Source organism: Pipistrellus kuhlii, unplaced genomic scaffold (genome assembly GCF_014108245.1).
Source record: "Pipistrellus kuhlii isolate mPipKuh1 unplaced genomic scaffold, mPipKuh1.p scaffold_m20_p_26, whole genome shotgun sequence".
NCBI classification, from domain to species: domain Eukaryota; kingdom Metazoa; phylum Chordata; class Mammalia; order Chiroptera; family Vespertilionidae; genus Pipistrellus; species Pipistrellus kuhlii.
This window is the reverse complement of record NW_023425525.1, coordinates 5,953,412-5,975,571: the sequence shown is the minus strand read 5'-3', so window position 1 is coordinate 5,975,571 and position 22,160 is coordinate 5,953,412. Positions and strand designations below refer to the sequence as shown.

General features: G+C 38.3%; 1 protein-coding gene across 3 annotated transcripts in view; it reads left to right on the top strand.

The window, feature by feature from the left end:
- The window catches only part of SKAP2 (src kinase associated phosphoprotein 2), a 138,046-nt gene that overhangs the window by 3,898 nt on the left and 111,988 nt on the right, over positions 1 to 22,160 (top strand). For all 3 annotated transcript variants that reach the window (XR_006742647.1, XM_045587209.1, XM_036453794.2), the window contains exons 2-4: positions 6,232 to 6,337; positions 6,943 to 6,968; positions 15,620 to 15,727. Coding sequence is in view for 2 of the 3 variants with exons in the window: in XM_045587209.1 (XP_045443165.1) it covers positions 6,232 to 6,337; positions 6,943 to 6,968; positions 15,620 to 15,727 (240 nt within the window). In the remaining variant the exon portion in view is untranslated. The remainder of the gene's footprint in view (positions 1 to 6,231; positions 6,338 to 6,942; positions 6,969 to 15,619; positions 15,728 to 22,160) is intronic.

The window sequence follows — 22,160 nt, the reverse complement described above, 5'->3', positions numbered from 1 at the left end:
TGGTTTGATTTCCACCTTTCCAAAGTTCCATTTATAATTTGGTCAACATTTTGGTTTTATTTTTCCTGTGAGAATTATTTATGGTATATCTAGTGTCCCATAACTTTCTTCCGGGGCATTGGCTGAGTATGTAAAGGGAAGAGTGCCACCTACTGAGTCACCGACAGTCACCTATTTCTTTAGCACCTGGATTTTCAGAGCAAAAACAAGCCCTTTTGGCAGTGATAACTAATGAGCATGAAGTTGACATGAGAACATTTTATCTCAAAATGAAATCAGTCTACGACAACTCTAAGATAGTCTCTTCCAGAAATAAGAAAATGTGTTTGTAAGCCAAGGGGCCAGAGTTTCGCAGTTTCTTATATGAGTCAGATTAACAGATGAATTAAGATGTGATATTGGGAGAACTATTTACCTATCTTAAGCATATGATGTCCCCCATTTTCCTTGGAGGGGACCTTTGGGGCTGGCTTGTTTTCCACAAGGCTCTCCTTCGGAGTGTTCTATTTTCAGATGACTAAGTAAGGCTCTTGATGGTATGAACACTTTTTATAGTTACTCAATCCAAACGATCACTGGTTTTCTGTTTAAAAAGTAGGGGTTCTAAATATACTAAAGAATGAGCAGTCTATAGAAATTTTCCAAATGAGTTTATCTCTACATTATCAGCACTAATGTCTTACCAGAAAGAAGACAGAAAAACAACAGAGTAGAAAAGCTTCTAGTGATTTGAAACAGTTCAGTTGTCTCTCATAAATTTAAGATTAAGTGTCATATATGGGTGATAAAAGTGGCATAGGCTAGTTTTTATATACTCATTATTCACTTAGTTTGTCTTTTTCAATTAAAGCCAAGTCTATTTTTTTCATTCCACTGAGTTTACATTTCTTTTTCAATCACATACTGAACACACGGTAATAGATGCTGCCTACCAGTGAATGTAGTGTAAATCTCAGACTCATGTGTTATTCACCGTCGCTTCTTTGAAAATGCGTGGTAAAAAGATTTTGATTATCACAAGGTGCTATTTATCAAGAGTCATCTTTTAGAGGCGAAAGATCTTCATCTCTGTCCTTCACCAGCCTACTTTTCTATCAAAATAAATTATTGAGCTTTCAAAGCCAATTTTGAAAATTTTATCAGATGATAGGATGTAAGTCTCAGGTGTGTCTTCTGTAAGAACTCCTGTGCTTGTTCATGCCTCTTCTTCCATGTTAGAACAGTCCCCAGTCCAACCATCACCTATAAACGTGCGAGGCAATCAAGAGGAAGACATTGATTAAGGCAATCGATGACTTTTCAATGAACCGTTTTCCAGCTGTGAGCATTTGGCTCCATGATGTACGTGTGCCCAGCTTAATTTTTATGTTTTCACCCTTAGCTGTTTGTGGTCAGCCATACCTCCTTTTAGCAGAGAAGCAGAGCTTGTCTTTTTGTTCCAGTGCCAGCTTAAAGTTTGGCTGGGATCCTTCCCACGTTCAGTTTGGTGATGACACCTCAGTGAATACAAACGGAAATCTGGTCCTGCTCAGAAAGCAGAGGAAGATGTGGAATTACGCAGTAAAGCCATTTGGGGGTTAGTGCGGTTGGTTTTACACTTATTGATCGGGCGCTGAGCAAATGGTAGTTGATTCAGTTTAGTTCCTGCCTCCCTCTTCTATACCATTGAGACCATCATAGAGGCCGTGTGTGTGTGTGTGTGTGTGTGTGTGTGTGTGTGTGTGTGTGTGTGGTGTGTGTGTGTGACCATCAGGGAGGCGTTGGGTGTGGGGGGACAGCTGAAGCCACCGGGTGTTACCTTTGTGACTTGTTTACAGCCTCCAGCCTGGAGTCATACTCCGGGCTGCTTGCTGGTGGAGGATGGTAGGGGCGAGTGGCCAGACATCCGCTTTCTTCCCTAGTGGGAACCTGTGCTGTGTGCTCAGCGTCAAGAAACCCAGAGTTTAATTTGTTTGCAAGAACTTAAAGACTGTCCTAACCTCATGTGGTTTCACCTTTTCATTATGTAGAGAAGTTGGTAGAGAGCAGTTAGCCTTCATGTGTGTGTCAGATACCTGTCCTAGCACGCAGGTGGCAGTTTTTCTAAGGGGAGGGTATATATGTCCCGAAAAAGCAAAGAGGACAGTTGGAGTGCCATTCGGTGATTAGGTGTGTGCTAAGGGCTGGCCTCGTAGGGGTGGTGATGGCTTGTTGAAAGGTTTCTCAAGTTAAACTGCTCCAAGATTGCTGAGCCAACGCATGATGTCATCTTTTAATTTTGTTTTCAGACTTAACATTTTCCTGCAGAGCTGTTGTAAGCCTGAGCTTACGGAGGCCCTCCCTCCCCCAGGGCTTTACAGTCTTCCCTCAGAGGAGTAACGGGAGCGAAAAGCAGCTCATTTACAGCCCAGCCCCTGGGATAACTTTCCTCCGTGATGACTGGGGGCAAAGACTGGTGGGGACGGGCGAATTCTGGGGGCCGGCGGGTCTGCCGGGGGCGGGGGAGACCTGGCGCTCTGGGGCCTCTGAGGACCCAGTTTCCCTCTCCGGGGGCCGGGCGCCCTGGTGGAGACCCCCTTCCCCGGAGGAGGCACTGCCTCACCAGGCCCGCAGGCAAGCCGGAGGCGGGCTGGCCTTTCCTCGCAATCGAATTATGGCTCTTCCCGACCTCCAGGCGCCCGGTCTGCAGCCGCCGTTAACCGCCCGTTAACCGGGGACACGACCCCTGCGGGAGGTGGGGGCTCCCGGCCGGCCCGCGGGGCTGCTCGGAGCACAAGAAAAGCCTCAGATCTCCCAGCCGCCCGGTGTTCCCGGCTTTACTGCCCGCGTTTGAAATCTTACCCGGCTCCGAGCCACAGAGCCGGGCAGAGCCAGGCCCGTCTGTCTGGCCAAGGTGCTGCCCCCAAACCCTCCTCCCAGCTCCCGGGGCGGGACCCCGGGCTGTAACACCCCCCCCCCCCCTGTCCGGGGCCTCGGACCCAGCGCCCATCTCCTCCCGGGCAGCCCGGGAGCTCCTCCGCCGGCCCGGCGCAGCCCGCTGCCCCCCTGTGCCCGGAGGCCCCTGTGCCCGGAGGCCCCTGTGCCCGCTGCCCCCCTGTGCCCGGAGGCCCCTGTGCCCAGAGGCCCCTGTGCCCGGAGGCCCCTGTGCCCAGAGGCCCCTGTGCCCGGAGGCCCCTGTGCCCGCTGCCCCCCTGTGCCTGGAGGCTCCCTGTGCCCGCTGCCCCCCTGTGCCCGCTGCCCCCCTGTGCCCGGAGGCCCCTGTGCCCGCTGCCCCCCTGTGCCCGGAGGCCCCTGTGCCCGGAGGCCCCTGTGCCCGCTGCCCCCTGTGCTCGGAGGCCCCTGTGCCCGCTGCCCCCCTGTGCCCGGAGGCCCCTGTGCCCGCTGCCCCCCTGTGCCCGCTGCCCCCCTGTGCCCGGAGGCCCCTGTGCCCGCTGCCCCCCTGTGCCCGGAGGCCCCTGTGCCCGCTGCCCCCCTGTGCCCGGAGGCGCCCTGTGCCCGCTGCCCCCCTGTGCCCGCTGCCCCCCTGTGCCCGGAGGCCCCTGTGCCCGGAGGCCCCTGTGCCCGCTGCCCCCCTGTGCCCGCTGCCCCCCTGTGCCCGGAGGCCCCTGTGCCCGCTGTCCCCCTGTGCCCGGAGGCCCCTGTGCCCGCTGCCCCCCTGTGCCTGGAGGCCCCTGTGCCCGCTGTCCCCCTGTGCCCGGAGGCCCCTGTGCCCGGAGGCCCCTGTGCCCGCTGCCCCCCTGTGCCCGGAGGCCCCTGTGCCCGGAGGCCCCTGTGCCCGGAGGCCCCTGTGCCCGGAGGCCCCTGTGCCCGGACAGGCTGGTTTCGTTGGATTCGGAAATCAGTGGGCACATGTGGGTTTTCAGAAAACACACCCACAGTGCAAAAACTTCAAAACCTGCCCGAGTCAGGGGGCACCAACAAACTAGGATTATTGCAGTCATGGTTCCCACTTTAAAGCTCTTATTTGAAAAAAAAAAAAAAAAAAAGAGGAAAAAACAACAAAACAGCAAAGCAGTTTCTACATCTTCCTGGTCTCCGTTAAGTATTTTTTTAATTAATGTTTATTAAATCACTTTAGTTGCCATAAACCCCCTTCCTGGAATAAGTTTAGGAATAAATGCATGGAGAATACTCTAAAAATATAGATCTTTCCCCCTTGCCCAATCTCTGACCCCTCCTCCCCCCACCTGCAGCCGGAAAACAAACAAAAACAAACAAACAAACAAACAGGCAGAGCTGCGTCCCAGCCCCCCTCACAGCACTTCCTCCTGCAGCACCAGAGGGACCGGGCTTTACATGCCTGCGGAGCCCTGGGAAACACTGTGGAGAGCATCGCAGCTTTGATGTTTTCTGTTTTTCCTGGAACCGAAATGACCTTTTACAGAAAACATTCTTGGGCTGCAATTCGTTCTGTTATTGCTTCCGGAGGTAGAAAATAGGTCCGGTTTGTTTAAACTTGGGCTGTAGAATGGAAATGTAAAATAGGCAATTCCATACTGGGGGCGAGGGGATTAAAGGCGAACTCGGGAGGGGAGTACCCTCGTGCCGCGTCCTCGCGGGGCCGGGCCGGGCCGGGAGGAAGAGGCGGTGGAGATGCTGCCCCTTCCCATCCGCTTTCCCGGAGATTTACGGTGGCCACCTCGGGGCAGCCAGTGAGCTCCCACTGCAGCGGCACGGCCGTCCCCGCCTGTGTGCTCCCGTGGGCGCACAATGTAGAGACAGAGGAGAGCGCTTTTACAAACGTGTTGTATTCCGTTGAACTCACGGGAGAAATCTGGGTCCCATTTGCACTGGGACCGGGCATGCCTGTGTCCCCTTCACACACATGGGCAGCGCACACAACGTGAGGCCGGCACACTCTTCCGCTTTCAGTTTTTTTGGAGACTCACTTTTAACATTAATATCAGAAAGCGGCTTTTAAAAAAGTATGTCAAGATTAAATTCTCATTCTTACACTTATCATGTTGATCTAGGGAAAAATCAGTTACACATTTATTGCGAATATAGAGAACAACAGCTTCTCAGCTCTGCTCATGGTCTCAAGATCCTTTTGCAATCAAGAATTTCAAATCGATCACATTCTATCTCAAACACTAGGTTTTAAGTTGTTCTTTGTAAGTACAGTTGAAAGACTCTTGGACTGCTTTGAAGTAACATGAAACATTATTGTATGTCTTGATGCTGCCTTTTTATCACTGTGAGTGAGGAGACAAAGTAGTTAAGTAAAGAGAAAGTAAAACATACATAGTACTTTTCTTCGCTATGAAATATGGATGGTTTGCAGTCGTATCTACTTGAAAAATTTTTATGGTATTCTCTGTATTAGAGATCTCAAAATGGGATTTAAAATTCTGTATATGAAGTTAATTTAAAGTTGTACGGTATTTCATGAACAATAAGAGTGGAGCTATTATAAAATCATACCGGTAAGGATTTGTTGGAATTTTATACTAGAGAGACCTAGATAGCAGAATAATTTAGAAGTTTATTAATTTTTAAAAAAGGATATATGGAAATGTTATATGAGGCCATAGAAATTTTATCTCCAGGTTATTATATTTTTAAACAGTGGATAAATGCATTGTTGCTACTTTATTTAAAGAAATGTTTCAGGGAGTCATACCAAGGCGAGAACACACAAAACCACACAATTGATTATCTTTTTTATTTGAGGGTGGCTGGCCAGAGTGGGTGGGGCAGGTAGGAAGGAGAAGGTTTGATTTGGGGGATCTTGGCTAGAAAAGGAGATTTATTTTTTCCTTTTAAAGCATTGAACACCTGAAAATAGATGACAATGGGAAAAACAGACCTTGCCAGAGACATTAGCTTGCACTGGCATAATATTCTGAATGACCTAGTCATACAGGAACTCACAAAATACTATTAAGTGGCAGTAACACATGGATGAAAGCTCCGTGCCTGTTTCTGTAGGAATTTGTTTTATGGGGCACCATTCTTTATTAAAACTTGTATGCTTCTTCCTGGTTTAATGATGCCAAACATCCAACTAGCATTTGCTGTGCTAAGCATAAGTAGAGCATACAGATTTTATTAGCTAACTGGTGAACAAATTTGTCCAACTTGCTATTTGAAACATACTTCAACTGTTATGCTTTGGACTGATAAATAACTATAACAGATTGTACGGATATTAACACTTATGGATAGAAACAATCATTGTCCTATTTGTCTTCACAAAAAAATTATTCTTTCTTACAATTTGTATCCTGTTTCTTATATTTTATGGTTCAGATGTTGAAGCATTTGTAGCAGACGTTCTGAAAGGGGAAAATTTATCCAAGAAAGCAAAGGAAAAGAGAGAATCTCTTATTAAGAAGATAAAAGATGTAAAGTCTATGTAAGTCACTTGCTTGCCTTTTATTATTAATGTTTTTACTTAGAAGCAACTTTGTAATTAATGTTTTAATAAAGAATTGATTGTCATTGAATTAAAATTGTAATGTTACTTAGTTGCTGTTAAGTATTTATAGAGGACAATATATATTTTCACTCTAATAGCTTTTAAAAACAGATTTGCTTATCATAACACCTTTTTTGTGAAGGTTTGTGAATATGTATTTTTGTAAGCATTCTAGCAAAATTCAGCTGTTTATTTTGTTTAGGTGAGAATATAGTTGTTTTAAATGATAAGACAGTTAGGTTGAGAATTTTAACATAAATACAGAAAATAACCACCAATACTGAAATGAATTAATGTAAATTGTAGATATTAAAGATATGTTCTGGTTTTACTACTGTAACTTAGGTTTTTAAAAATCCTTTTATTATAAATCCATAAATCTTTTGGGATTGTCATTTCAGGATAAGAGGTAGTTTTTTCTCTCCAAATATATGTTTATAATATACATTTTAAAATAGCTTTGAGTTACTGTCACTTATTAGATCTTGTTTTGATTTGTCAGTCCTCATTTTAAAATATAATGCTTTTGTTTTATTTTGCAGCTATCTTCAGGAATTTAAAGACAAAGGTAAATTTTCAAGTTTGTCAAACTTGAAATTATCTTTCTTTGTGGCTGATCTGACGCATGCTGAAATGTGATAGTTGGAATCAAAATTTAAATATCCGCCTGTATACTTAGACTTTCAAGATGAGAGTGCTAGCTCCCCCTGCTGAGAAAAAAAATTACCAAGTATATCCAGAATCTACTCTGCACGAATCTTCTGATGCAGAAATCGCCGTTAGTTCCCATTCTTAGCGTTTCTGTGTCTGAGAGTCCGTTGTGACAGAGGTTGGTTAAGAAAGGTCTGTCTTTGCAGTTACTCGTAGAATTATTTGGCGAAGCAGAGGTGAGATTGCAACCCAACGCCATTTAACGCTGCAGAGATGATTTCATAGTAGTGATGGCAGCAAGGGGCTCAGGGCTGGGTACTTGTAATGTTTTAAGGACAATTGTTTTAAAAACAGGATTAATTTTTGTCAAGAACATAAGTAAAATATTTTTTAAATGCTGGTTTTTACTGTCCTTTTGATATGCCATAGAAATTTTCAAAGAAGGAAATTCAATTTCTTTCTTTTCTTTTCTTTTTTCTTTTCTTTCTTTCTTTTTTTTTTTTTTTTTTAAATACGTGAGCATGCTGGTAACCTGATGGTCTTCCTTTAGATTTGAGAAACAGCTGCTTAGCACACTGCAAACCAAGCCAGGAAAGGCATATGAAGTGCCTGCTTTTTCACATCTTTAATTCTGTAAGGCCCATACTAGCATGATGCTAATTCATAGGTCATGACCTGAGTCCTGTGAACGCTGGTATGAGGGTCACAACACGAGGTCAGCTAACCTACGCAGAGCTAGGATCTGTGTTTGGGCGAAAACAGTATGACATCTTCTAACTGGGGCTAGCAGATACCACAGAGCAATTCATATCTCTGCCAACTGATAAGTGAGAGAGTAGTGACAGTTTCAATAAACCAAGTACTTAGCCAGACAAGCCCAAAATCAAACAGTTCACGTTAAATCATTAAGGTTGTTGTGATTGGAGGGAATGAGATTTTTTCCCCTCCATTTTAATTTTTTAACACTTAGAGAGCAGGGACACTCCTTCTTCCCGCAAATACCCACTTTTTGATAGTCTACAACAAACCCTAAACTATGGGTCTATGATAATTAGGCTTCATTTTGCTTAGCCGGATATAGAAATAATAAATTTATACGTTGTAATTGTGATAACGTTTATACATTGTACTGATTATAGGAGGAATATTAGATTTTTGCCTTTCTTCTTAAAAGCACATTTTGTACTAGGGATTATTTGTCACTCTCTCATGGTGACTTACACATTAAGAAAATTTGCAGCTAAGAAAGCATGATAATGTGAAGTCATTGGTTGCATCTGATTCAGTAATAGGATAGGAACTTTCCCTTCGGTATTCTGGTTTAGGACTTGTTCAGGTGTGTGGATATTAAAATTGCATTACTGAGAAACATTCTTGGTCTCTAAAGAGAAAGGAGGTTTATATAGTATTTGATAGAAACTGAAAAATGAGCCTAGAATAAGAGTTCAAATAACACAGAATTCAGAGATTCCCCATAATCATTTCCCTCTGAATAAGTCATTTGTAGTTCAATACTGCTGTGCTGAGTTAACTAATCACCCGGAGTGCCAGTTTAGAAGTGAGCCTGTGGATAAATGAGATGTATACCTTGGAGAAATATGAGAAGCTGAGCAATTCTATGCCATCTTACCCCAAAGTACATCCAGCTTTGTTCTAACAGGACCATTCCTGTAGTTTGTTAGGAGTGGTACACTGACGTGCACATTGAATAGTTGCAAAGTAGTTATTCACGATACGTTTTAAATAAAAATAGGGATTTATTAATGATCAGATTCTACCGGAGCACATTCATGCACCCATGCATGTTATGAAAGGGCTGCTTTTCTTTTTTCTCTTCCATATGCCCCTTGGGGTTTTGGATGGTCTTCTTCATCCAAGGTGAGCTGGGCAGATTCCTTTCATGTTTTCCTGTTCTTTCTCTTTCCCTCCCTCTCTTCTCTCAGGTCACTATGGGGTCACGATGAAGTGAACAGGGGCTGTTTTCCTCCTTGTTTCCTTTGGACTCCGGTTTGTTTCACGTACTTTATTATTAAATACCATGTTAATATCATTATTGGAGGGAAAAAGGACCAGGTAGTGAGTTCTGAAGTAGCATGAATTCATCCAGGTTTATTCATTTCTACTAAGTGAGCTATTTGTGTCTCCAAGGTACACAACGGTATAATGCCCTTCCTGACCACCCTTCACATCTCCTCCTCCCTCCACTGTAGATGCTACCCGCCTCTTGTGAGACCGAACAGTACAGACTTGACTGTTATCAGTAGTTCAGTTCTTAAAACCGTTTGAATTGACACATTAAGCTGCATAGGTCTCAGAGTAAGATTTGTTTTTAATTCCAATTTTTTTTTTTGAGGAGAATAGTTTGTATTATAAGAAACTTGTCCATTAAGTTAAGTTTTATTTGCTATTTATATCCATTTCCATAGCAAGCTGTGGTCTTAACACTCCCTTTTCATTTCTTTACTTCCTTAAGGTCCTCATTTTTATCTTTTCATATCCTGAAGTCTAGATTCTCCGTTGAGGAGATCTGACAAATTGTGACTTTAGAATAAACCATCAGTTGGTTTTTTAAATTCCTTACTTTTGCTTGTAAATGAGAAAGATTTGAATCTAAGCAATGAGGACTTATCTTGCTTAGTCTAGTCCAGTGGTCGGCAAACTCATTAGTCAGCAGAGTCAAATATCACAGTACAATGATTGAAATTTCCTTTGAGAGCCAAATTTTTTAAGCTTAAACTTCTTCTAAAGCCACTTCTTCAAAATAGACTCACTCAGGCTATGGTATTTTGTGGAAGAGCCACACTCAAAGGGCCAAAGAGCCGCATGTGGCTTGCGAGCCACAGTGTGCCGACCACTGGTCTAGTCCCTGTCACTCATTTGAAATATTGCCTCTTCTATCCAGAATAGAGTTCTTGTGTCCTTCAAATATTGAACATTACAGAATTATGGGCTAACCCTGGTTTCCTATTTTTAGTTGCCATATAGCCCAGTAGTATAGAGTATATCTGAATATAAGTTTTATGTACTAGGAATATGTTCATTTTATAATAGAATTATTTTAGACTAGAATTATGATTATTTTAGAATTTGTTCTGAGTCACATAACAAAGTCATAGGTCTCATAAATATAACTTGAAATAATTGAGTAAAGACTGTTATTGACTGAGTTGTAAGTATAATTTTCTAATATATATTAGTGTGACAAAAACTTTACGTATAGTTGTATCTTGCCCTCATGTTAGTCTTGTTCTACTCCCGTGATGACTTAGGTGTGATTATTTTCTGTATAGAATGATTAAGATAATGTGAAGATATCTATGCATGACACATAGCAGGTGTCCAGTAAATATTATATTCTCAGATCCAGCTTCATTTATCAAGAGGATTTAAGTAAATCTTAATTTATAATTCAGTTTTCAAATAGTTTTTGAGGAAATTTTTAAAAAATATATTTTTATTGATTTCAGAGAGGAAGGGGAAGGGAGAAAAGGGAAACATCAATGGTGAGAGAGAATCATTGATCGGCTGCCTCCCACAGGCCTTACACTGGGGATCCAGCCTGCATGTGCCTTTGACTGGAATCGAACCCGGGACCCTTCAGTCCGCAGGCTGACGCTCTATCCTCTGAGCCACGCCGGCTGGCAAGGAAACTTTAAATTACTAAAAGAAGGGCATGATAGTCACATGAGAAATACTTCAAGAGACGATTTTTCATATTCGTAAGTTATTTTAGTGACTTTAGAAAACACGAATTGATTGTTTTCAGTTCCTTTAGGTGCCGTAGCTATTCTTTTTAAAAATATTTCCCTCTGATTAAAAAATTAATTTTGTCCATTGATATTGTTAAATATGTATAGATTTACTTAGAAAGCCATTTTCATTGGCCTCATTGGTATTATTAAGTTAATTAATGGAATAAACTACTTTTTCAAATAGCAGGATTGGTAGGGAAGAAAGGATCCATTTTACTTTGTTCTGATGGGATCCTTAAGGAGGCAGAAAAGTCAGAAGTTTGGGTGACCTGTAATTTCTTTTCTTGTCCCTTCCCTGACTTGGTGTAAGTTCTGTTGAAAGTTAGCGCCTCAGTGAAATCTGAGCAGATAACTTGCAGCCCTCCCCCACGCCTGCATCTCTGGCTTTGCACAAATGTGGTAAGCATGTTTGAGGCTGGGGTCTGAAGGAGGAGTATGTGGCAGAGGCAGTGCTTGAGAAATGCTGTTCTTATTTGAAAACTCTGCCTCCCACTTGCACACTATAAATTAGCGCTCCTATGGTAGAAGAGTTATGAAGAGAGTCTTCTTATTTGTGGTGACCTAAATTTTTCCAAGATTTTAGAATTAAACTATAGATTCCCTTAAGAAATGACAAGTTAAACGTGTAGTTTCATCTATTTAGTTGTATTTTATTACTTCTGAAATTACTTTGGACAAATGAACTGAGTAGAGAATTAGAAATTAATTTGTTTTCACTCAAGTAATTCTCCTCTGCCCCCACATTTATCTTTCATGCTTTGTAATTTTTAGGTATATTATTTAGTTTAAGGTTTACCTTATTGTGTTTAAAATAAAACTGTATATGACAAAATAAGCAGTACATTGGTTAAATCAACCTCAATGGTGATAGAGATCATGACTGATTAGTTACTACTGTTGGGTGTTATATCTAGGCCTTTAGGGAAATGCTAATTGATGGTGAGCTGGATAAAACAGGAGGCATAATAGTGATTTGAACACAACTATTATAAATTTAAAATGTTTTTCCGAGAAATATGTTGCTATGGTACGATTAAGCCTTGGTTTTGCTGTGATATTTTAGTTGCCACTGAATATGGGAAGGGAAGTCTCGGATCATTGTTTTTTAGACTGTTAACTTTGTATCATTAATTAAACTTTTGAAAGTTGTGGGATAAATCAAATGCTTTTCTAGGGAAACAAGAAGCAGTATTAATGAGCAACAACCCCATAATTATCCTTGTGAGTACATAACAGGGACACATTCATGTCTTTTCTTTGTGCAATAACTTTTACAAAGAAGTATTTTTAAACTGATCATTAATTTTATGACCACTGAAATGAGATGCAAAATTTATGCTGTTGTCACTGGCACAGGCTCAAGGCACCACTGACATTATGTGTGATTGTAATAGCATGGCTGCCAACTAATGATTCTGGAGACATTTCATTTGAGGATGCTTTTCTTTTAGATGTCTGATTAGTCTGTAATGCTTTCAATTATGTCTGTAAATTGTATTGGATCTGTTTACCTGATGCCCTTCGTTACTTTGGAGTTCAGTTTTCTATTACACAAACTCAAGTTGAACATTTTCCTTTACGGGGATAGCTGCAAATACTCAGCCCATGGGGGGAAAACACATTGCACTACTCAACAGCGACCCCTGCGTTCAATTAAAGCTCCTTATAATGCAACAGGTCTTTATTGGATTGAAAAAATAATTAGGGAGGGGGGAAAGGAATAGATCATCACTGGAACAACAGTAAAATGAAGAAGACTATATTGAAAAATGATGTGGCCTTTCAACTTAATGCAGGCTAAAAAGGGGATAACCCTGTATAGATCCCACAAAAATCCTTATTCTTTCCTTTCTGAGCTACTTCAAGGAAAGCTTAAAAAAAGGGGAGGGGGAAATGAGTCCAGTAGCAACACTTAATTCACATTTAAAAAAACAGTTACATTTTAGATGAGCTGCAGAATGGGTATGTTTAAGACAATCTCTCTCTCTCTCTCTCTCTCTCTCTCTCTCTCTCACACACACACACACACATTAATATATATAGGCCAAATTTTTTTTTTAATAAAACAAAAACCTCAAAGGTCTTTAATATGCCATTGACCAATTTTGTGTAGAATATTCATAACTCATGTTTAATATTATTGAATTTATAGCTCTAATATTGATCTTTATGTTGTGTGTGTGCATATGTGTATGTATGTATATGTGTATGGACATACACAGAATATATAAAGTATGTTACTTAAGGATAAATTAATTCTGATTTTCTTTCTTTTAAATTGAATTTATTGGGATGATATTGGTTAATAAAATAAATGGGTTTCACATATACAACTCTGTAATTCACCATCTGTATGTTGTATTGTGTGTTCACCACCCAACTCAAGTCTCCTTCCATCACCATTTAGCCCCACCTTACATTCTTTTACCTTCCCTCACCCCCCTGATTTTCAAAACTTTTAAAGTTTTATTTTTTCAGCTTATTTCCACATAGAGCTTAATAGACTTAAGCCCAAGCATATAAATATTTTTCAGAATCCTTTCCACATATTCATTAATTCCAGTGTTGTATTTTTATATTTGTAATATGCTGAGTGCAAGCTCTGGTGATGTATTTGAAGTATCCTAATACTTTTATTTTTCCCACAGCAAGATTTATTTTATAGTTAATGATATGAAATATCCTTTGAAAATTCACCTTATAAAAGTCCCCACTTTATTAAAAATATAAGGTACTCTAGCAACTAAGAGCAATTGAGAATTTTATGATCTTTACTGCCACGTATTCCATAAGCTGTCATTCCATGTTCACACATATTTTTACTAGCACTTTATGAGGTTTTTTTTCTGACCTCATGTTTTAAATCAGAGTACTTTCTTTCCACAAGTAGAAATATTGTAAGGGATCACTGATGTTCAGTGGAACATTTTATAAGAAAGAGAAGTTAAGGTTTGAAGAATGAGTAGTATCTGTATGTGCTCCTTGCCATTTTAACGGGGGAGGAGACATCACCATGCATGTGCACTTAGTGAATCACTGAAGGCAAGAAGTAGTCTTCTCTATATTCTGCTCTTAGTGTCCTGATGGGAGATCCTATCTTTTCTTTCAGGATTAGGATGATAAATGCTGATGAAATATCAACATGATAAGGAAATAGAGATGAATATTGATTTTTTAAAATTACTTTGTTAGTTTTGTCTTGAAAGAGGTTATGTTCCGTACCAAAACTATGTTGACAAATAGATTGCTACCTAACAAATGGATGTCAGAGAATACAGATACCCCTTGGAGCGACTGGTAGCTTTAATCTGGATCTTTCAGCAACCACGGTCTAAAGGAGTTCTGTAGGTGCTTTAGGGTTCCCCGAGAGATTTCCACCAGGCTTTTTGGCTAACCCCTAAGGTAGCTGGTTTTCTCTTGAATTGTTAACAGAGAACTAGAATTGGTAACATAATTAGTATTGTATTAAGAATGTATTTTTCATTCTGTTGGATGTGGGTATAAAATGAGTGCTTATATATAACTGGGGTAGCAAATATCTGAAACCCTCTTTTTAAAAAATCATTCTAATAAGTATGTGGGAAAAATCCCCACAAGATTTAATTGTGGGGATTAAATGGCTTCAAATTAGCCAACCAGCAAACCAACCAACCTAGGATTTGGAAATCCTGTAGAAAACTGGCTAGACCATTAAGACTGGCTAGAACATTTTACAGCAGATAAAAAATAGTTGCATTTTCAAGAGCAGGAATTCCGTATGGGAAAAGCTGCTTTAAAATTCATATAAATCTTTTAAATTTAAACAAGTTTATTTACAAACTACCGTGTTTCCCCGAAAATAAGACATCGTCTGAAAATAAGACCTACTTACAGGTTTCCTTCTGAGTGAAATATAAGGCATCCCCCTGAAAATAAGGCCCCCCTATGCTAAACACGAGAGATTTGGTCCACTGATTCTGAAAGAAACGGAGTCACAAGAAATTCACCAGGAAATTCAGGAATTGGATTGTTATGATGATGTTCCAGAAGATGATGACATGATTGTCATTGAATAAATGAGTAAATTCTTGATACTCTAGGATTCACAGTTTGTCTGGTTTGTGTTGACAACTACCGTCCTACCGTACCGTATACAGGTAATAAATTTCCTTTATTTTCATTTAACGATAAATGTGTACCGTATTCTTCATGGAAAAATAAGACATCCCCTGAAAATAAGACCTAGCGCATCTTTGGGAGCAAAAATTAATATAAGGCACTTTCTTATTTTCGGGGAAACAGGATAGATAACTTCTATTTTCATTCAGTGATAGCTCACCATTTTAAAATTTATTCTAATGTTCTCCTGTGGTTTTTTTTTTTAATGAAAACAAAAAAATGTTCATGTGGCTCTGAATGATAAAATTTTCAAATATTTGGGATGATATTGGTTAATAAAATATGTATAGGTAAATGGTAAGTTGAATAATTTCTGTGTGCTTCCCATGTTTTGTCTTTGTCATCATTGTTTTGGACACACACTCTGTTTTACCCTGCTTCTTACTTTTTTATTCATCTTTGCAGAGACCATCATAATTTTAAAACTTGAATCCTTTTGTACCGGAAATAAACACATGTATGCTGACCTTCAGAAACTCTTAACTTTATCTAAATTACAGTGGATCTACATTAAAATAGGACCTGTTCTTACAGTTCAAAAGTTTTCTTAGTTTTTCCTTTATGACAGTGGTTGAATTTAATAGGAAAATGTTACCTCTTCTGACTAACGTATTTAAATGGCGAAATTGTAAAAGGGTTTTCTCTGATCCTTCTCCAGGTGATGCGGAAGATGGGGACGAATATGATGATCCTTTCTCTGGGGCTGCAGACACTATTTCATTGGCCTCAGAGAGATACGAGAAAGATGACGAAGCTCCCTCGGACGGTATGTGATATTTTCCCACAGAATATACCTCTTGACACTAACACCAAATAATGCGCCCTGTAGAGATGGTGGTCTTGTCAGAAAGCAGATGGATGCGCAGGCTTCAGTTATCTCTCCCGGAACCTTTTAAGGAACAGAGAGCTCTCTCTAGTGGTTTTCCCAAGTATGTGGTTCCTTCATTTCCTAGGAAATTTTCTTTACTGGAATCTTGAGAAGAGTGCTTGCATCATCATATGAATATTATTAGTAAGCTAGTTGGTTAATTTAATATTATAAGATGCTTGCTTAATTTTAGTATGCTGCTAATGGCTTGTTGTATTATTTATTTTATAAATAATGAAAAAGGTTTTTGATTTCCTTTTCCCTCCTGAAAACGTCATATATAATTAGTTCATAAAATATTAAATTAATTATCCCTGCATTGCCTTCTCACATTGAGACAGGTTTTCATCAAATGCTTCTTTTAATACACATTTTCATTTTTTCTGATTGTCACCTAAAACTGCCCCACACTATGCGGTAATATTATAGCGCTTTGTATTAATTGGGTTAGCAATAAAATTGAGTGTTTATCTCTTAGTAATTTTTAAAAACTTGCCAAAATTATGAAACTTGTTTTTCATGTAGTGTGTGCTTTCTCTGTTATAGCCAGTTGAGTGCATTTGTATTAAAGAGATCTCGCCAGGGTGATATGTAGTTATAAATTAAGAATGTGTATCGATAAATTAGCCATGCATATTAATTTGTGGCACTCAAAGTTTCGCAGAGACATAGAAATGAGTAATGCCTTCTGCCACTCTATGATGATCAAACTGTGCAGTTCCATCTCTAAATACAATTGCTGAATGAAAATATGCTTCCTGCAACAGAGCACTCCACATTTTATGGTATCCAGATTATTCCCTTTGGAAACATAAATTGCTTTTATGAGGTATAAAATTATGTCTATTGCAGAACAGGGATAAGTCAAGTACATGCATAAGTGATAAACATTCTAACCACTGATTCAGAACAGCACAAGCTTTTCTTTAGATTCAGAACTTTGTACAGTGTGTAGCAATAATAATCATATCCGTTTTATGTTGAATTTTACATTTTGGTAAACACTTAATTTCTATTTTGAAAGGGGTTTCCCCCCCTTTTTATTTTCTATCTACTTTTTAAAAGGACGCTCCCTGCTCTTCGGTCACACTTGCTATCCGAAAGAGAGCATCACCCTTTCTAACCTGATTTCCAAAGGCATTTCTGCTAGAAAATGTTTTATAATTGATAAAATAATACTTTCAGGCAAAATGATGAATTATTGTTTGAGTTGAACTATTTTCCAGGCACATTACAATGATTTGTTTTGCTTCTCTGTAAAATATGGATAGAAATGAGTATGTGATGTGTCTGTGTGTATGCATACATATACAAAGGCAGAATATTTTTACTCATGAGGATATATATATATATATATATATATATATATGCACACACATAAACATGTACATATATATGTATATACATGCACACATGGAATATTCATAGAATATATACACTCAGGATTTCTCAAAACAGTATAAATATTTTGATGTATAAGGGGAACTTATATGCATTCTTAAAAATATTCTTAAAAACCTAAGAAATCCAACAAATAAATATCTATGAGTGCTTTTGTTAGAAAAAGTAAATTTTTATTAATTTCCTTATTATAGAGCATTTACATAATTATTGTGTTTTCTTTTTTATGAGTAAGTTATTATGTTTATTTCATAACCAAAGAAACAGGAAATACATTGATAATATAAAACTTTTTTGTTAAAAGGTTACTTTACCAATATTTGAATATTATTTAATAACATATTTATAACACTAAATTTCTTATTAAATATTTGTGCATTTTCATTATTGTTTATGTAAGCTAGTCTTAAGCAGAATTAAAATTTAACTTTTAGTATTATTCATTTTTTGTATATAAATAATACCTTTTGATATTTTACATTTTCTTCTGAGACTAATATAAATTAAATTTAAAACTACCACTTGCACTTTTATTTTCATTCTAAAATATCTTCTAGTCATATCAGTTTTTCTCTCTGCAACTTGGATGTGTATGTGTTCTCTTTCCTTTGCTGAATAAATTTTCCTTCATTATGTGATCTCAGCCTAATGATATATTAATTATGAAAAGATAATGCATTTAACAATAAGTATAACTAAATTAGCACAGGTCACCAAAAGGCCCTTTGTCAAATCATATTGTTGTTTTGTCCTTTTGACTTTTACCTTATGGTAGGCACTAACAAAATATCTGAACTCTGATGGATGATAAACTCTAAACATGATATGTATTTTTCATAATGCTAATGTAATTTTCAAGGCACCAAAAGGTCAAACCTGCACATCTCTGTGTGCATTCTAAGTCTGTCTTTTCCTTTAATATTTCTTTTTCTCCGTTTCTCTGGTTCAAAAGTTCACTCAGTTCCCAAATGGCTACCTAATTTTCCAGTTATTCCCTCAAGCCATATGTGTTTTGGTTTCTTTATGGTTTATTAGGTACTGTAGGAAAGTAGCATAAGTTATATCTTCTAATGAAATTCAAGCACACTTCAGTGATGCTTCGACTTGATTGCTGGTAGCAATTAAATCACAGCCAAGGAGGATAATGCATAATCTCACAAGGTCCAGACACCCTATAGAAATTGAAAGGGGATGAACACAGAAGACAAAAACAAAGTCTCCCTACCCGGCCAGACATGTTGTTTCCAGCCTGCTTTTTTTTTTTTTTTTATTGGCCCACTGCCTGATTGATAGCAAAATCATAACTTGCTGCATGCTAACAGGCAGAGTTCACTTGTAGGTTATTGTGAGCTGATAAAGGGTTAGATGGAGTTTTGATTTTCGCATTGGACCTTGGTACACCAGATTAATGGAATTTCAATGAGAGACTAGAGTAGCCACGGCTTTGTCAGAGAAATAGATGGAGATTCTATAGTCATGTCTACTCATTAATACTAGTTGCCTGAAAGGTGTGCTGCTTCTCTATACAAAAGAGTTGATATAATTGATTTTTGAGCGGTGCATTGAAAAAAGTACCTTATTGATGACTAGAATTGTAACATAGATGGTGACAGATTTGTACAGGTACAAGCTTAAAAAATATTGTATTTTGCAATTTTTTCTTCTCTCTCTTTGGACATGCTTTTTATTTATATTTTTTTGAGGAAAAATGCATTTTAAAGACCAGTAGCAAAAAAAAAAAAAAAAAAAAAAAAAAAAGAGAGAGAGAGAGAGAGAGAGAGAGAGAGAGAGAGAGAGAAAATGACATGCTAAATTACCTTTTAAGAAAAAGAGGAAGAGTCTGTATTTTATTTATCGATGATGGCATGACTGCTGTTAGTTTCGTTTTGATATGGTAACATTTATTTAAAATCATACTTATTAGCAATGTCATTTTATTAGCTTTGTGCTTTATTTGTTCTAGAAAATTTAAAACAAATCATAATGGGTTCTATACTATTATAGATCACCACTAGAAGTTTTATGCTATTGTGTGTCTGGATATATTGAAATATTAATATAAATGGTACATATCAGTAAACAGATAAAAATTAAAGATAATGAAACTTAAAACCTGACAGAAAGAATATCCCTTAGTGTATACATGTTAGAATGTGTGTTTGGGCACCAAGGTGGTGGATGCAGGGTAACCATTAGATGCTACATAATGACTTGGGCGTCCATTTTTTTTTCTATTCTGAAATTATTTTTCATCCGTTTCCATCATTTGTGAAAGAAAGCTTCTAACCACATAGCACCGTGGAGGGTCCCTGAGGTGAGGGGAATGGGCGTAGTGAGCCAGAAGACATATCTGCTCTGCCTGGCGATGATGGGTTCAAGGATCCCACTGGACATTGGTTACAAATCTGATTCTGTGCTAGACCATAATCACTTTGTGGATCAGAATCCGGAACCTCTAGGGTGTGAATACAGCAAGGCTAAAATGAAGCTAAGGAGATAGAACAGTCATTTATTTTTTAATTTTTTTATTTGTACTGAATTTATTGGGGGTGATAAACAGTCGTTGATTGTCCTGGTATCTTCCTAACTAAGAATTCCCAAATAGTAACATAGGTTACTGAAAACTGTGCATTTCAAGGACATGGGTTTATATGAAAAAATATTGGTTTAGGGATGGAACTATTTTTTAAAGTTAGGAGTTTAAGAAAAAAAGTGTTTTGATCATAATTTATAAGAGTAAATAGTGATTTTTCTCCTTTGGGCATACTTTTCTTTAAGAAAATTCAGTATATAGAAATTTTGATTTATAAAACATATAAATCTCTTATTTCAAAGGAGTGCTTTAAAAAGAATTATCTCCAGGATGCCTATAAATAATGAACTCACTTAATGTCTCTAAAACAAATTTAGCTGTAAACCCATCCACACATAAATTTAATATGTAAATTTTTACACTTTACACATCAAGCTTTTGAGAAAGATTTTTTATATATATATAAAATTAGATGTAACACAAATCACTTCTTGTAAAAGCCAAACGATAGATATGCTTTACTTTTCTCTGGGTTCCAGCAGAATTTGAAACAATCTTTAAAACCAGGAAAAAAGGTTCTTTCAATAACTTACCAATTAGGGTGTCTTTTAGTATAGTATCATGTGGTTGTTGATAATTAAAATAATATATTTGTGTGTTTTTTCTGATAATTTAGATTAGTTTGCAACTTGCACGTATCTTAAAGTATATGGCATATATTACTGTTGCACTTGTGTGTTTTTTTAAAATCTATTTTAGTTATTTCAATATGCCAACTGCTAGCTTGTGTGTTATAGCAGTATAAGAACAATGATTGCTTTAGCCCTTCCGTAATGTGTATAGCATAGCTTCAAGTACTTTGGTAAAAGTGACAGGTTATAGTTTGGAGAAATGATAAAAGTAGAAGACATGTTTTTAACACTCAAGATATATATTGTGTGATTGGAGGTATAAAGTACACAGATGTGAAAAGTGTTTATGATACAAAGGTATATATGAATAAATAAAAACATATAACCATTGAGAATCATCTTTCTAAGTTTTATGCCATTGAATTAAACAATGTATGCAAATAAGACTGTAACAAAGTGGGTTAGATAAAAAATGTTGCAAAGGTAATAAAAACTCAACATTATGAAAAATAATGCATCTTTAATACAGTAAATTAGCAGTTATTTACATAGTACATGAAGCAGAGCGCAATATAGGACAGTGGGAATTCAAAGATGAATACGACAGAGTTCTTATTTTCAAGAGACGTGTAATCTAGACAGAAAGAGAAGATAATCAGCAATCTAAGTTCTAGTAAGGCAGACTCCAAAAACAGTAGTATGTACTATAGTATTTAATTGATTTGATCTATACCAAGGCAAATGTAATTGGCTTCATTCATGTTCTTCCTTAATTTGTTGACCCGGTCAATTGTATGTTATGGCAACACGTTGAATAAACCAAAGCACAAACTTTATGTTTCATTCTAAGAGGTTATGGAGTAAATTGTGGAGGAAGGACCTTCTGTTTTCTAAATATTTTTTTTAATGATTTTAGAGAGAGGAAGGGAGATGGAGAGAAAGAAATACCAATTATGAGAATCATTGACCAACTGCCTCCTGCATTCTCCTACTAGGGATCAAGCCTGCAACTGGGCATGTTCCCGCATTGGAAATCAAACAGAGACCTCCTGGGTCATGGGTCAGTCACTGAGCCACACCTGCTAGAACTGGAGGGATCTTTTATTTAATTGAGTTTTCCATGGTTCCTGAGTTTTGCTGGAGAGAAAGTGAGAAAAGATACAGGAAAAAACATTTGGAAGGGAAATCCAGAAACCAGATTTTCATACTAATTGGCAATAATTTTGTTGTGAAGGCCGAGACACTTAACCTCTCTGGATTTTTATTTTGTGAAATGAAGTTTGCACCAGGTGATTGCTTAGAAGTTCACTAGAACCCGAGGTGCTTGTGACCACATTTCAGAATTAGTACATTTAATGGTGGCACAGAGGTGATTTGTCTGGGGAAGATAATAATGGGAAGTAATGCTGAACAGGAAGGAGTAGAAGGGGAGTGAGGGGGAAAGGTGTGATTGGCAGTGGGAGCTGACTACCTAGTGAAATTAAAGAGTTGACCTTTGGTTTCATAGTCACTAAGCTATTCCTGAAGCAATATACTGATGTGATGAATGCAAATTTGAGAGAGATTGTCCTGGTGGTTTAAACGTAGGATGAGTTAAGGCAAAGAGACCATCTAGTGGAGGCAGCAAGCTAAGTGCTCTGCTACATTATTTATTTTTATTCTTGGCAGTCTTTCTGTGAGGCAGATATTATCACTATTTGACAATTAGGGAATCTCAGGGATAGCGAAGTTTAAATGATTTGTCCACTAAGTGGCAGAACTGGAA